Consider the following 16,084-nt stretch of genomic DNA (forward strand, 5'->3'; position numbering starts at 1 on the left):
GTCTGGGTTGTCATATAATTGAAAATACTTAATTCAAATTGTAGGTATCTTTGTTGTCACTCCAGAGTCTCCAGAACCACTTTAAGGTATTGATTTATAGCTAAAAATAATTAACATATAAAACAGGACGTTAATACAATAAATACAAACTCCTAAAAGGGGTTTTGAAATGACATCTTAATAGATTTAATGGTAGGAAATATTTCATAAGCAGTGAATAAGAGTGAGTTGTCAAAGCAAAATATTCATATTATTAGAGGGGTCGTGCTTTTATGGGATTGCCACCCTGCTGTTTTTTTTTTTTTTGAGTCCTTTTGTTCTTTTTGGGATATCATTCTGTTTTGTGGTTCATTTGATCATTCGTCTTTATGACCATCAGGCCCGTCAGTGCTTGGGCGTCAGCCCGTGGGCGTGAAGCCACGCGGTGCCGTGGCAGACCAGAATAGGGAGCTGTTCAATAAACTTGAGTGAGTAGACGTAAAAAATGAGTTTTAATAATTCCACGGGGCGAAACGTGGGATTCTTCATAACAAAACCATTTTTAACCAAATTTGGTTTCATTTCCAGCTGACTAAATTATGTCCAAGTCTAAGTTATTCCGAGTTATCCAGGTATGAAACAAATTAAACGCAAGTATTATTTGCAATTAATTATTTATTAAAACAAGGATCCTCTGCGAGCAGTGTTTGTACATTATCAGTAGAATATTTACAAAATACAATAGATTTAATCAAAATTCAATTTGTCTTAGTGTCTAGACATTTGTTAAAGATGCTTTAGACGTTTCTCAATTGAATTTTGGTTGTAACTTAATCTAAATATCACTTTGCTTAGCTTAACATAATTATACCTAAATAATACTAACATAGGATAAAGGAAATTGTATAATTAGTCGACTTAAAATAGAAACTAGAATGTTGAAGTTTATTCACCAGTCATGACTTCAAGGAATTCTGAAACATAAATAAATAATAAAATGTGTAAGAACAAACTAAATTATTGACTTATAATCTTGTGGGCCTTTTTATAGACCGTTTTGAAAAAAAATGAGAGGGGTTTCATTTCGTCAGAATATTTTATATGATATTTATGTTCACCGATTAAAATTATTTTTGTTCGAAAAGATATGCTTTCTACTTGGTCCCATTGTCATCAAGTCCTAGATGACGGTATCCTACAGAAATTAAGGATCTCCTTAAATTTCCGCTCTTGAAAAGTACGATATTGCCTATGTAACGCACGAAATAATACTTTTCGAACTACCTGTAGATTCAACTCTCTTTCAAAAAAGTCACTTTCAAAGAAAAAAATAAGGTAGGGATCAAAAACATTTGGCATACCAAATCTGATGCAACTTTCCAAATATCAGTTAATTATCGAAATTGCATTTGGTAAAGTGCCAATAACTAACGACTTTCCGAGAGTAGAATTGGACTGGATACTTTAGTACGTTTATGTACAAAAGTAAGCATTTTCTAATAATTTATAACAAGTACCTAAATGCAGAGATTGTATTAATAATGGTTAAGAACTAAACTGAGGATACATGTAAAAACAAGCTTTTATCGCTGACTGTAATTTTTTACCACATGCAACTAATACTTATCGAGATAATTCTAAAAACCCCTAACACCCTCCTGTCTCCATCATCCGATCAGCTCGACGGTACTTTATAATATTGCATTGTCACCCGACTTACATATGAATGCAAATTTTCAGCTCAATCAGAAGACGGAAAGTGGGTCAAATTTAGCTTCTAAGATTTGATCCACACTATAACTGACAAAACAACCAACAGGGCAAGTTAAATAAAAGCTTGCAAAAAAAGGTGGATAGTATATAACTGACTGATTTTTTAATTTACTCTACATAAATAAGAAAACAATAATTAATTTAAAAATATGGTAAACGTGTGTATGTGTATGTAATATGAATGAATCAATAAAGAATGTGTTTCGAGTTCCTATGGATTCATTCAAAATTTTAGTAGTCTCGTGTGTCTAATGTACGACAATTGATTGTACGTTTAAAATTTACCCTCAAAGTCCACTGTACCCGAACCGTCAGAGTCGATGTCCTCAATCATGGCGTCCAGGTCATCTTTTGGGATCGAGCTGTCCAGCTCCATGAAGATCTCACGCAGCACATCTGTCGTGATGTAGCCGTTACCTAATACAATTAATAAGTTTTTGTAAGTGACGTGGTGCAGTGAAACTTTTCAAGAAACCACTCTTTTTGTGAGTGACATTTTTGGTAAATTCAAAATTATGATCAAATGCCAATTGTTCTTAAAATTTAAAAAGTGTTGTGTGAGAATTGTTTCGATACAATTAAATGGTCCAGGACATTTACAAATAATTGATAATTCAGTGCTGAATCATCTAAAATTTAATTTGTTTGAAATGTTTCATAAATAAATATTAAAGGACATAGGACATAATTACATAATATATTAACTACACTACGTTTTAAAAAGAAATGTTTTGTTTTGAATTGTTTTGTTCTGAACTACCAAAATTTGAACGGTCCATAGAAAAAAATTGTAAGTAGAAATGTTTTTTTTAATACTACGTCGGTGGCAAACAAGCGTATGGTCCACCTGGTGGTAAGCGGTTACCGTAGCCTACACTCCGCACCCTCGTTGAGCTCTGGCAACCTTACTCAACGGCAGGAACACAACACTATGAGTAGGGTGTAGTGTTATTTGACTGTGGTTTTCTGTAAGGTGGAGGTACTTCCCCAGTTGGAGTCTGCTCTATATCTGGAATGATATCCGCTGTGCTGTGCCCGATGACAGCGAGATGAAAACTGTGCGAGATGACATTCACTGTGCTCATATATCTCTTCATGGTAGCAAGACATGTGTAATACCTTCTTTATCGTATAATCTGAAGGCCTCTCTGAGCTCGGCCGTCATGGCCTCACTGTCAGGCTCCTCCTCTTCTGTGAGGAACTGCGCTGCGAGCTTGCAGAACTCGTTGAACTCCAACTCGCCCGAACCTACAGTCACAGCATGTTATTATATTACTTTCCTTATTAAGTAATAGTATTTTATACATTTCATACATTCACCTCACCCTGAATGGATAATCACTCAGAGACGGCACGTTAACTCCAAATCTTATTGAACTTAATACTAATATTACTTTTTTCTCTTACATCTCCAAATTTAATGTATTATTAATCCTAGAGACTATACATCTCTGTTATATAGTTACTTATTGTAGTAATGATTTATTTATGTAAGTACCTAATGTTTATCCCGGGGCTGTTATATTTATAATATGTATTTTACAGTACATATGGGGCTACTTTATAGCACTAGTGCGAGAAGTAGCATATTATGTTACTGTGTCGAACATTTAAAGGGCCATATGTACTGTAAAACGTTGTACGATACATGTGCGAATAGGTAATTCGCAACTCGTGTCGATTTAAAACACTCCCTTCGGTCGTGTTTTAATTTATCGCTACTCGTTTCGAATTTCCTATTTTTCGCACTTGTATCGTAATGTACTATTTCGTGTCAAGATAAATGTCACTGTAAACGTTTTATTGACTTGTGAGAGCTCTTTAGGTCTACTTGCATAATATATTTTTGAAATTTGAATATTGATTGAATCTTAGTCAGATATACGCATTTAATACAGTTTGTACTCGCTGTTGTATAGTCGCCATAAGATATATTTCATTTTTGGTGCAAGCTTTTATAGCTGACTGTACTTTTCTCTCCACAGGCAATTAATATTCATCGAGACAATTCTAACAACCCCAAACACAATTCGTTTACGTTGGGTTATCACAGAGTTCCCAAGGCCACCTCCTGTCTACATCATCAGATCAGCTCCATGTCATCATAATATTGCATTGTCATCCGACTTACATACCTACATACCGCTAAAAAAATCTGCTCGGGAATTTGACCCACAAATTTGACTTCCAAGATTTTATCCACACATTCATAATACTTAATAGAGCAAGTTAAATAAAAGCGTGTAATAAAACTATTTGTGTTGAAAATTTCTACATTAATACCTTTCAGCTATAATGACGATACTAACGTTTTAAAACGTAAACACAACAAGATTGTTACTTTCGCCCGCCTTCTTCAAGCCTCGATAGCCGTGATCGTCTAGTGGTTAGGACCCTACGTTGTGGCCGTAGTAACCCAGGTTCGAATCCTGGTCACGGCAATGCAATTAGCATTGTCACGGAGAGGTGCTTTTTTGTTTTTTCCTGTTATAATATTTTGTGTTTCTTTTCATAATTGCAATTTTTTAAGAACGATTTCGCTCATAAATCATTATTATTACAAAAAAATATGCGTAAAAGTATTAATACATTTTTTTTAAGTTTATAATACGGGTATTAATTTATTTTCTGTAAAGTTTTGAAACGAGACTTATTTTTGTAATTTAAATCACAACAAATGATTTTTTTATATTCATAAACTGAAGCAAGAATATTTCGACAGCTTCTTACCTATATAACTAAAATGTGATAAGTATAATGGTAGATTAATACATAACATATATTATTATAACAACAATGCCATTATTATTACATTTTTAATTTTTAGTTATATAATTTTGATGACAGTGCCATCTATGTTTTTACGAGAGAATTAGTGTAGTAGTCGGCCCACGGCTAATAGCGCCATCTAGCTAGTGGACACGAAACTTCTACGATGAAGACTTACCGTCCTCGTCAACCTCTGCTATGATTTCTTTCAAGGAATCGTCATCTATTTCGTGTCCTAACATCTCCAGAATGGTGCCAATCATGTCTGTGCTTATGACTCCTTTCTTCTCGTGGTCGAAAGCGTCGAAGGCATTCTTCAGAACTGTGGGCAAACCAATATATGTACTTTATAGGTGTACATGTGTAATGAAGAGGTGCACACCCATTTGTTTACGTTTATTAGTGTCATTAAAAGACAGGGTAGATTTGATTGTTCCGACATGGGACCCTAAAAAACACGATAGTTAATATTTTGTACAAACTCAATCTTAACACAATTTTATTGTTTTGTCTTAATTTTGGTAGTTTGATTGCCCAGCGTGTGCACGTGTTAAGTAAACGTCATCATTTCATAGTAGTTTGACGTTTAAAATAACACTTGCACTGCTGTCTGGGCTGTCAAAATCGCTGTCAACTTTGGTCTGCACAATATACACACAAAGGCATTGAGAGCATTTTTTCGATAGATGGCGCTTCCTGTCGTAATATCAGGTTAAATTTTTCATATTATGGAAATGAAGGCAGGTAGGTACGTAACTGCCGTGCAAATTAACCGTAATGACTAATGAAGTAATTTTAATACTTCATTGTACTAGTATATATATATTTGATGATAGATAGATATAAGGAAATCGAAATTATTGGTTTAGGATAATGCTTGTCCATCGTTCACACCCAAAGACAAACTTTACCCATCAAAACCAAGACAATTATAATTATCACGAGCGCTGGTGGCAATGGGCACTTTGTCGAGTTCTTAAGTGTTATTAAAACGTCCAACTTCGCGTCCATTATATCGTTTCTCTTCCAAATAGTTGCCGGAAGTCGCTTTGTGTAGAGAGACTTAAACTGTCTCAATTAAATCTTACGAGTAGATGAAAAGTTTTGCTTAGATGCGCGAACAATTGTCAATTTTGTGCTTGAAGAAGACGTAAATATATGTATAACGATGTGACTTTTTCCGACATTTGTCTACTTACTGACCGCTCTGAAAAACTTCATTGTTTGGTTACAAATGTTTATAGTTTTTTTTATGATATGATATAGGAGGCAACCGAGCAGTCGAATCGCCTGATGGCAAGCAATTACCGTTACCCATAGACTCCCGCAACATCAGAGTGGTTGTAAAGTGCGTTGCCGGCCTTTAAGATGGAGTGTAGGTACTCTTTTCTTGAAGGTTTTAAGTTATCATACAAAGATTAACCACTAAACGAACTTGTGATTTTTCTTGCAAGATATTGATAATAGACCCTGAATTACCAGGAAATCATATAAAATAAAAGTGATTCATAGTTTTACTGTCACTAGGTACGAGTATAACAATCTCACGGTCGATTTAACTTAAATTTTGCTCAGTGTATGGTATGGATCCACCTGCTAGGTCAAAGGATTATCACCAGGTATTCATTATAATATTCCGCTTGGGCGAGGTATTGACGACCGGTCTGGCCTAGTGGGTCACTACCCTGCCTATGAATCCGAAAGTCACGGGTTCAAATCCCGGTAAGAGCATTTATTCGTGTGGTGGGCATGGATATTTGTTCCTGAGTCATTTCTATATATTTAAGTATTTATAAATATTTATATATTATGTATATCGTTGTCTAAGTACCTACAACACAAGCCTTATTGAGCTCACTGTGGGACTTTAGTCAATTTGTGTAATAATGTCCTATAATATAAAATACCTTCACATCGTTAACAGTACGCAGCAAGCTCGACCGAATTTCACCTTCCCATACAAACGGAGTTTCGTTCCCATTTTAAAACTACGTATTGGATTGTAATTAAACTTTGCACATATAATGACATACAATAATTACAGGACTAGATATACCTTATCCTATTGCAAGTACAAAGTTTCAGAGCAATCTCGCTAGTCGTTTCAAAATGAGAGCGTAACTACATTTTTATGGAGAACCGAGCTTGCTGCGGACTCTTAAGATCTCGTGTTAAGAGTACCGTATCAAAATGCGAATGCCTCTCCGGGATTTATAAATGTATAAATGTATACATAATTATGTTCTATGGAATTATGTACCTACTTCAGATTGGACTGAATAAAATGAAATACTTTCAAAGCTTCAATGATTGTTGAAGATTATTTCATGATGGTCAATATGCACAGTTACTTACGAGTCAGCTGGTTTTTGTCAAGTTCTTCCTGCACACAGCACATAAAAGAATAAAAGAACAAAATTAATAAAACAATCCTATACATTTTAGTAACTTAATCACTAAGCACTTGCGACTAAACCAACGCACCATGTTTAGTGAGGTATAAGAGTAGATACGTTGACTATTTTATGCAGGTTCTGTGTCTGACAGTCAAAGTGATCCTGACTTTGGGTACTCAGGGAGTATATATCATACGATCGACGTATTCCGCTTGGGCGGGATATTTCAGAGGTGCTGAACAGTTTTGGATTGCACTTAAATAAATTGCTTTCTGTCAGTGAACTTTTTTATTCCATTTCTCGAATGGCCACGGCCACAGGTACTTAGTTACACCCATGAAACAATTCACGTTTTTTTAACCATTTCAATCAAATTATCAGAAGATGTATTGGTAAAGATAAACATAAAAATATTTTATTTTGCATTAAACATTACCAGGTACAAGGTCTTAATAATATGTACATATAGCGGTAAGTTTACAGGCTTAACCTAATTTGGTATGCAAAAGGGGTAACTAAAACTAATATTATACAACAAAATAACAAAACCATTTTGAATTATGGTTCCTATTGTCTCATTTTATTACAAGCTTTAATTTAAGAATATTACTCGGATAGATACGATACGATACATATAAGCATTTTTTGATGCAATCTAACTTAAGAGGGAAGAATAGCTTTGCGATCCTAATGAAATAACTGTAATTTTTGTATTAAAATTCGATTTCGGAAGAATCCGATTTCCCACTAACTAATTCTTAACATATCATTTTGATTTTGATGTCGATCGCTTCAGCATAATATATTCTAGGTTTAAAGGTTTTCACTTTCTTGAAAAAAAAGTGAAAACCTATAAACCTGGCTTTTTATTGTGTCAATAACATACTAAATATCATAGAGAATGGAAAATATTTAGAAGTGGAAAAGCATTTCCTCTGTTTGTATGGACGAGTATTTGCTTAACCTGTCAAAGAGTGACGATGAGATTGAGGATATTCTACATTGTTCTATTGTAATTTAATTTGCGTTGCTTCAACATAAATACTTTGTTGCACTTCCTTTACTACACTGCGGTTACCGGTAAACAAAATGAAATAAAAGGCTACCCAGGAAAAGGTCGCGTAATTAAAGGATAGAAGCAGCTAATGTCCCAGGTAAGAATAATATATAAACTCATATAGTTTGAAATGAAGAGACATCTGTTTGCGTCTCAGGCTTTTACATTGCTTACTCAATTAAATAAAGCTGTAGTAACGCTAATTGTGGTGTAGCTATTTTGTCTCGACTTGACTAACAGGTGTCATATACATTCGTTCCAAAAATAGAACAAAGAATATTGTAACTAGTACTTGGTATTTTATACTAGGTTGTAAAAAATATGAAAATACCGCATAAATACCGTAAAACCACCCAACTATAGTCCAAAGCTCCCAACTATGGTCCACAAATAAACACAATTTTCCTCGTTCAGGTGTGTATTTTACTATATTTTTGTAGTTCTAAGGCAAAGTATGTTTATAAATGGAAGGTAAAACTAGGAGTAAACCACAAGGAACATTGGTATAGATACTTAATTTCCTTTTGAACTTGTGGACCATAGTTGCAGTATTGGGAGCAGCAGGCAGCCATACGAATGGAGTGGCGGGCTACTGTAAATGCCAAAGTAGCTGATTTCGAAGCTCGTCGGCGCTTAGAGCTGGACGCCAAGCGCGACGATATAAAAGCCAGACCACCCGCGGCTATGCACTATAATTACGAAAATGGTGTGCTCACATGCCCGCAATGTTCTCGAACTTTTGGTAGCAAGATCGGCTACATCAGTCACTTGCGAGCACACCAGAGACAGCAACGGAGTTGATAGCAGTCGCCGTGGCCGAATCGGCCGTGGAGTTATTATTATTATTATTATTGGACTATAGTTGGGTAGTTTTACGGTAACATATATTGCCAAAACAAATATTTTCTTGAATTGTATAAACAAAATAGGAAATATTCACAAATACCAAAATTTATATTTACATTTTTATTTCTTTTAATATTCAATAACCGCGTCTATAAATTCTGTTCCGCCAATAAGATAACCTATAAAAGTGAAAGGCCTGTGCAACAGATGGGTGGCATCCCGGCCCGCGCGGACTCCCGGAAACATGGAGTATATTACTCTCGACTGTCGCCCAGTCAATAGAAAGTGCCGGCGTCTATTTCACCTCCCGACAATTGATACCTGTCACTTACAATTTTCGGTACATTTTTGGGTCGATAAGTAACGATAAAACCTACATAACATCAACAAATATTTACTCAGTACTCAGACGAAACTTCTAGTCAAGGGTCTAAACCTTATACGTTATAGAGACAGATTTATTTTTCCCACGCGTTGTCACTATGTCAAATCAATCGCTCGTTTTCGCAAATAGCTACGTATGTAGCTTCTTTATTGTAGTATACATATAAGTTGCACCCAGCTGCAAAACTGCATGGTCACTTTATGAATTAATTCAGTTCATAATGTTTCCATGCTATTTTGCAGCTTGCTGTACCTATAAAATTAAAAAAAATAAAGAAACATATGGGAGCAACATTTTTCTGAGAACAAATTACATATAAATATGTGTGCGAACACATACGCATTCGAAATGATCTGCTACAAGTTGTAGTTATAAATAGGGTATCGTTTTTTATTACATTTGACGCTTCATTTTTTATTTATTCGACCTTATTTTTATAGAATAAAGCGTCTAAAGAACAAAACGTTATTTTTATGGCACACAGCTAATAATATAAAAAATATTTTTTAGAATGATTTTTTAATTTTAAGTTATGAATATTAAAGGCCTAAAAACGGTTGGGCACTACTGCGGCTTGTGCGGAATCTCAACACTTTCAAGTGCATTAATTGCTATCAACGACAAATTTAGTGTCGCTATTAATGTCGCCAACCACTCGTCAACCCTTCAGACCTAGTGAGCTCTAAATCGATCGATCACTCCATTCCAATTGCAAACTTATCACATGTCGATTAGATCTGAAATGCAACTTGTTTAGCTTCAACTGACTTATGTTTTAGTGTTGAAAAGCAACTTTGTAGACGACAAGAATAATGAAGATTTAATTAATTACTTTAAATGAAAATAGATCTTATTAGTGATGCTTTACGAATCAATTTAATATCACAAATTATAAGACTAAAAGCGTTTTATCTTATAGCAGTTACATGTTACTTTCATGGAAATATGCTTGGAATCACAGGTAGAAAAATTTAATGATGACAAGCGGCAGACAGATTTCTTTTAGTCAAAAATGTACTTTATTACGATGTTTCTAAGGTATAATTGCTATTTTAAAAACAAAATGCCACACCTACCCGTGAAAGACAATGATGCCCCGGTAGTTTAATAAATAAATCATTCATTGGTCATTATTCATCAACGTTATACCTGGTTGATATTGTGTACTATTTGTAACCGTGATATTGTTGTCTAGGAAAGTTAGTTTCGAGATATAATTATACATACATGGCAAACAATTGTGAAATCCTTTTTATAGCTTCATTGATATTTTTGTTTGCGTTTATAGAGGCTTGGATAAGTACAAAGCTGATATAGGTGGCTTATTTAAATTGTGTTTTTCCACACTACCTACTGATATTTTTGGTATTTTCTTATCTACGGAGCGAGCGAACTTACCATGATGTGACTGTGGCTTACTCACACGTCTTTTACAACAACTAATAAAAAATTATAACTAACATTTAATTATAACAAAACGCAAAAAAAATTAAAAATATTTTCTTGTAGCTTTGATACGCAACCTCAAAGGTATTTTTCTTTAATAATTATCCATAATAAGTCGAAGTAAAATGTATTATCAATCGATTGTTGAGCCACCTTGTAATATGGACAGTTCAACGATTTGGTCACCTGCCGCTCCCCTTTTTCCTGCCGTTTATTCCGAGATTAAATTAAGTCTCTATAGTTTTTTTTTTTTTCAAAACATTTTCTCAAATATCTAATAATTGTTTTGAGTTTTATGCACTAATAAATAATGTGTCAATACTGTGCACACGCCTTTATTATGTTCTAAATGTAAGTATAACGCACCTATGTAACTTTTTAAGAAATGTATTACGCTATTCCTGCATGGACTTTATGATATATGTAAGTATCAAAATCAATAACACGAATAATTCCTTTTTAGCGAAAAATGTCGTTTAGTAAAATAACTGGTTATTATCAAAATGTGAGGGGATTGCGGTCTAAATCTCATGAGTTTTTCTCACAAGTTACGCAGTCACATTATGATTTTATTTGTTTGTCCGAAACGTGGCTCACGGCGGATTTTCACGACAACGAATATTTTGACAACAGATACACTGTTTTTCGATGCGATCGGTCTGCTGTTGATAGTGGTGCAGCGCGGGGGGGCGGGGCGGCGGTGGCCGTGCGAGCAGAGTATCATCCAATCGCCCGGGACTGGCCTGTGCCCGCGCGGGCATATTGTGATTGTGTGTGGGTATCTCTCCCGGTAAGTTTCGAGCGCGGTTCCAGAACCTACTGTAGGCCCGGTGGTGAAAATAAGCAACGATACCTTAATATTGCGTGTATATATATACCTCAAGGACAAGGCTATAAAGAGGCGCTCGCTTCTTTTCTCAATATAGTTAGTGAAATAATCACCGATCGGCCTGATGATTTGTTTCTTTTAACAGGGGATTTTAACATACCAGACGCAAACTGGGCAGCTTCCTCATCACCTGATATGATCCTGACTTCAAGTGGTACTTATGCAACGAATTTATTGTGTTTTACAGACTTAAAACAATATAATCGTATTTTAAATTGCAACAATCGTATTCTAGATTTAATAATGAGCAATTGTGTTTGTACTGTCGCCGCTTGTGATTGCCCTTTAACTTTTGAAGATATCCACCACAGATCGCTCACAATTGATTTATTGCTAAACTGTACAATGTGCCCAATTAAGTCGGCTCCTTTCGCGTACAACTTTCATTTAGCAGACTTTAAAAATATGAATATAGAATTGTCTAAGATTAATTGGCCTAATTTGTTTGATACGCATAATTTAGAGGAATGTATTGAATCATTTTATAAAATTATAAATGATCTTTTTGTCAAGTATGTGCCCCGTCGAAAAATATACACCTCTTCTACAGCTCCCGTTTGGCATAGTAAAGCGTTAAGAAAAATTTTAAACGAAAAACGTAAGTATCACAAATTGTGGAAAACATACAAAAACCCTCTTGATTACCTTCATTTTAAAAACCTACGAAAGCGTGCCGAGAAAATGGAGTCACACTGTTATAAAAGTTATATTGCTTATTCGGAACAAAAAATAAAAACACATCCCGCTTTTTTTTGGACCTATGTTAAATCCGTATTCTCTAAAAATAAATTCCCTCAAACAATGTCTTACAAAGGTACCCCTTCTTCAGACGCTAAACAAATATGTGATTATTTTAACGATTATTTCCACTCTGTTTTTGAGAAATTTACAGATAATATGCCTAATATTAGTAGTAGTTTAAATTCACTCTCGAATCCTCCCATTGATTTAAATTCAATAGATATTACTATTAACCTTGTTCTTAAACATTTAAATTCTGTTAATGTTCATAAAGGCTCTGGTCCTGATGGGGTCCACCCTCTGTTTATAAAAAAATGTTCTAACTCTTTAGCAAAACCCATATGTTATCTATTTAAAAAATCATTAAGTGAGGGCTATGTTCCAAAAATATGGAAACAGGCGTGGATAACCCCCATACCAAAAGGAAAAGTTAGTCATGAGATTGAGATGTACCGACCCATTTCGAAACTATGTCAGTTTAGTAAAATCCTGGAAAAGATAGTAAAATGTCAACTCTTCGAAGTCGTTAAGAATCATATTACCCCCCATCAGCACGGTTTCTTTAAGGGTCGTTCGGTAGACAGTAATTTGTTAATCTTTACAGGCGAAGTTCTTGAAGCAATGGAGAGTGGACACTGTGTAGATGTCGTGTATACCGATTTCGCCAAGGCCTTTGATAAAATTTGTCACAGCACATTGTTATATAAGCTTTGGCGACTCGGTATACACGGAGATCTTTTTCGATGGATTAAATCCTATGTCGAATTTAGAACTCAGGCCGTCGTATTGTCCGGTTATACATCACAGTATAAGGTCGTCACTTCAGGAGTCCCACAGGGATCTCATTTGGGGCCTCTTCTTTTTGTGTTATATATTAATGATATAACCGACTACATTAAGCACTCTAAAGTTTTACTCTACGCGGATGATGCTAAAATTTTTAAAATTATTAAAGATGTTTCTGATTGTGATCTACTACAAGAGGATTTATCTAACTTGGAGAGATACTGTACTGATAATAATATATTTCTGAACAATAAAAAGTGTAGTATTATAACTTTTTCTCGGAAAAAGAAAAATATTGGTCATAATTACACAATTTCCGATAAAGTATTAAATAGGGTAACGCAAATTCGAGATCTAGGTGTAATAATGGATTCTAAGTTATCATTTATTCCTCACATTGAGAATGTAGTTACTAAATCGTTTAAGCAATTAGGTTTTATCCTACGAGTCGGTAAACCATTTAAAAATTCTTTTAGTTATATAACTCTCTATAACAGCTATGTAAGAAGTCGTCTTGAATTCGCGTGTGCTGTTTGGAAGCCATTTCATGCTGTCCATATTAATAGAATCGAAAGGCTCCAAAAGAAGTTTGTAAAAACGTTAGATTTTAGGACTGGACAAAACTACGTTGATTACCACTCCTCATTGCAGTACCATAAAATTCAGTCTCTTCAAGACCGCCGCGACTGCGTAGACTCGGTTTTACTTTATAAAATCTTAAACTCTAGATTGGAGATTCCCTCACTACTTCAACAAATAAATATTAAAGTCCCTCGTGCGCGTCAGCGTAAATGTCGCAAAAAGGAATTATTTGCTGTCCCATTTAGCAGAACTTGTTATGCACGAAATATGTTTATAAGGCGTGCTTGTAGACTTTATAATGAATGCGTAAATCTTTCTAATATTGATGTTTTTCATTGTAATATAGTATCTTTAAAGAAAGCATTTGTTTGTGAAAAAAATAATTAGGTATTTATTTTATTTTATATAATTAAATATAATACCTGTATCAAATATATACCTATATAGTGAATGGCACAATAGTGTATGGCGTATATAATTGTAGTACTTAACTCTGCAGGTATTTAAGTAAGCTTAGAATTTATTATAATTGTTCAGTAACTATATATACATATATAAAACTCAGATGCTATGTAGCAAAAAAAAAACTGTTTAAAATCTAGCACTCTTATATTTAATTAAGGAAACCGTAGGTCTAGCTTTAAAATGCAATAGTTAATAATACCGCATATTGTAAACGACCGTTTGTTTCTTAATAAAAGAAAAAAAAAAAAAAAAAAAAGTTTTCATAAACTACTCATACCTATCCGCTATGAATTCCATAGAAGCGTTACTTACCTATAGGATACAAAATCTGCTCCATTTAATTACCAGTATGTGTCATCTCCATTTCTGATCAGACCTATTTTGAGGGTGTATTCCCACACGTCCCCGCTGGGTACAGATGGGAATAGGCGCTACATAAAAATCGTTCCCCCCCTCTTCCCGCCCGCCTCTTGTATGGCGGTGGTCACGTGGGGTGGGCACAGATGGGAATACACCATTTTGAGTCTCCTGCGCTATGTACCTACGCTATATGAATAACACACCTCGAACGGCATTCGAAAATTATAAATTGATATCATTTTGACATCACTCAATAAAAACAAACCTTTATGATCATCAAATCTATCGCTGACCAAACGACTCGTTTCTCGCATAGCATCGCACCTGTATTGCCATTCAGCGAAATAACGCAGCCACTATTATTGATATCCTCCTACCTAATAAAGTCTAGGGCCTATAGGCGAATATATATTATATAATCAATGAGCGGAATTCTTCATAGTAAAAATCAAACTGTCAGAGGGATTGACCTAACTGTTTTATCGACTTATCGATATATATTTGTCACTTAACGAAACAAAGTTAAAGTAATGAAATCAGGCTTTTGTATATACATACAAACAAATTAACGGTGTCCCTAATTAGCTGACCGCCACTGTATTTTGGTATAATAGTAAAGAATAAAACAGAAAATACTTTTATGATGTAAAAGAACGTAACATTTAGAGCAATATATTGTGGAAGAATCTTCTTTGAAACTGAAATAAGAATCTTTCTGTATCCATTTTTTTATTGTTTTCTTTTAGGATTAACCATTTTAGTAACACGGCACGGAAATCACTCATGAAAACTCAAGTGACATAAATGACATATGTGATGCTGATATGATTTACTTTAATACGGAGATGCAAGTTGCTTATCAAAGAGGTCAAATGTTACAGAATAATCTTTTAAGTTGATTATGGATACCTAATGCGATATTATTCCGTAACATCGATAAGTCGATAAAACAGTTAGGTCAATCCCTCTGACAGTTTGATTTTTGCTATGAAGAATTCCGCTCATTGTATATAATAGTCTGTCAACTAAATAGTAGTAGTAGTAGTAAGTAGTAAAACACTTTATTGTATAAAAAGAAACAAAACAGGAAAGATCACACATCATTTGTACACAGGCGAACCTTTCAGGGATCTCTTCCAGTTAACCTTTTCAGTTAAATGTACTAACTTCCGCTCGCAACTTCGTTCATGTGGAATAATGATGATGATTGATGATGAAGATGAACTATGTCCTTCCCCGGGCCTCAAACTATCTTCATACCAAATTTCATCTATTTCGGTTCAAGCGTGAAGAGGGAACGAACAGACAAAGTTATTTCAAAAACATTTGTCCTTATTTCAATAAAATTAATTTATAAATCTCGAATGGTGTTCTGCTACTGTAATCTAAAGCGGCTGCCGCCCGCCGACAGACACCTAGTAATATTTATAGTTCATTTGCAGACTCGTTATAATCGCTTCAGTAAGCGAGAGAAGCAAACAACTTCAGTTTCATAATTTATCGGGTGAGAATACGTTTGTGCGCATACGCCACTTACATTGGTTTGCAGGAGAGTGAAAAGAAGAAAAAAAGCGGCCAAGTGCGAGTCGGACTCGCGCATGAAGGGTTCC

General features: G+C 34.7%; 1 protein-coding gene and 1 non-coding gene across 2 annotated transcripts; one reads left to right on the plus strand and one right to left on the minus strand.

Annotated features, from left to right (window-relative positions):
* Positions 1-636: 636 nt before the first annotated feature.
* LOC133521519 (troponin C, isoallergen Bla g 6.0101-like) lies at positions 637-7,313 on the minus strand. The gene is made up of 6 exons (XM_061856523.1): positions 7,006-7,313; positions 6,877-6,904; positions 4,700-4,843; positions 2,872-3,000; positions 2,038-2,169; positions 637-953 (listed from the first exon to the last, which is right to left on the minus strand). The coding sequence occupies exons 1-6, from the start codon at positions 7,006-7,008 to the stop codon at positions 925-927; spliced, it is 465 nt and encodes a 154-aa protein (XP_061712507.1). The 5' UTR covers positions 7,009-7,313; the 3' UTR covers positions 637-924.
* On the plus strand, positions 4,122-4,193 carry Trnah-gug (transfer RNA histidin (anticodon GUG)). Its single transcript has one exon. It is a non-coding gene; the product is annotated as a tRNA-His (tRNA).
* Positions 7,314-16,084: the final 8,771 nt, after the last annotated feature.

The sequence above is a fragment of the Cydia pomonella genome, chromosome 9 (assembly GCF_033807575.1).
Source record: "Cydia pomonella isolate Wapato2018A chromosome 9, ilCydPomo1, whole genome shotgun sequence".
Classification (NCBI taxonomy): Eukaryota; Metazoa; Arthropoda; class Insecta; order Lepidoptera; family Tortricidae; genus Cydia; species Cydia pomonella.

Bases quoted from the DNA above. Each gene is read 5' to 3' on its own strand.
- LOC133521519 (XM_061856523.1), bottom strand. The intron at 3,001-4,699 runs GTAAGTCTTCAT...CTGTGACTGTAG, and splicing joins AGCAGAGGTTGACGAGGACG to GTTCGGGCGAGTTGGAGTTC. The intron at 954-2,037 runs GTAAATTTTAAA...TTTATGTTTCAG, and splicing joins GGGTACAGTGGACTTTGAGG to AATTCCTTGAAGTCATGACT.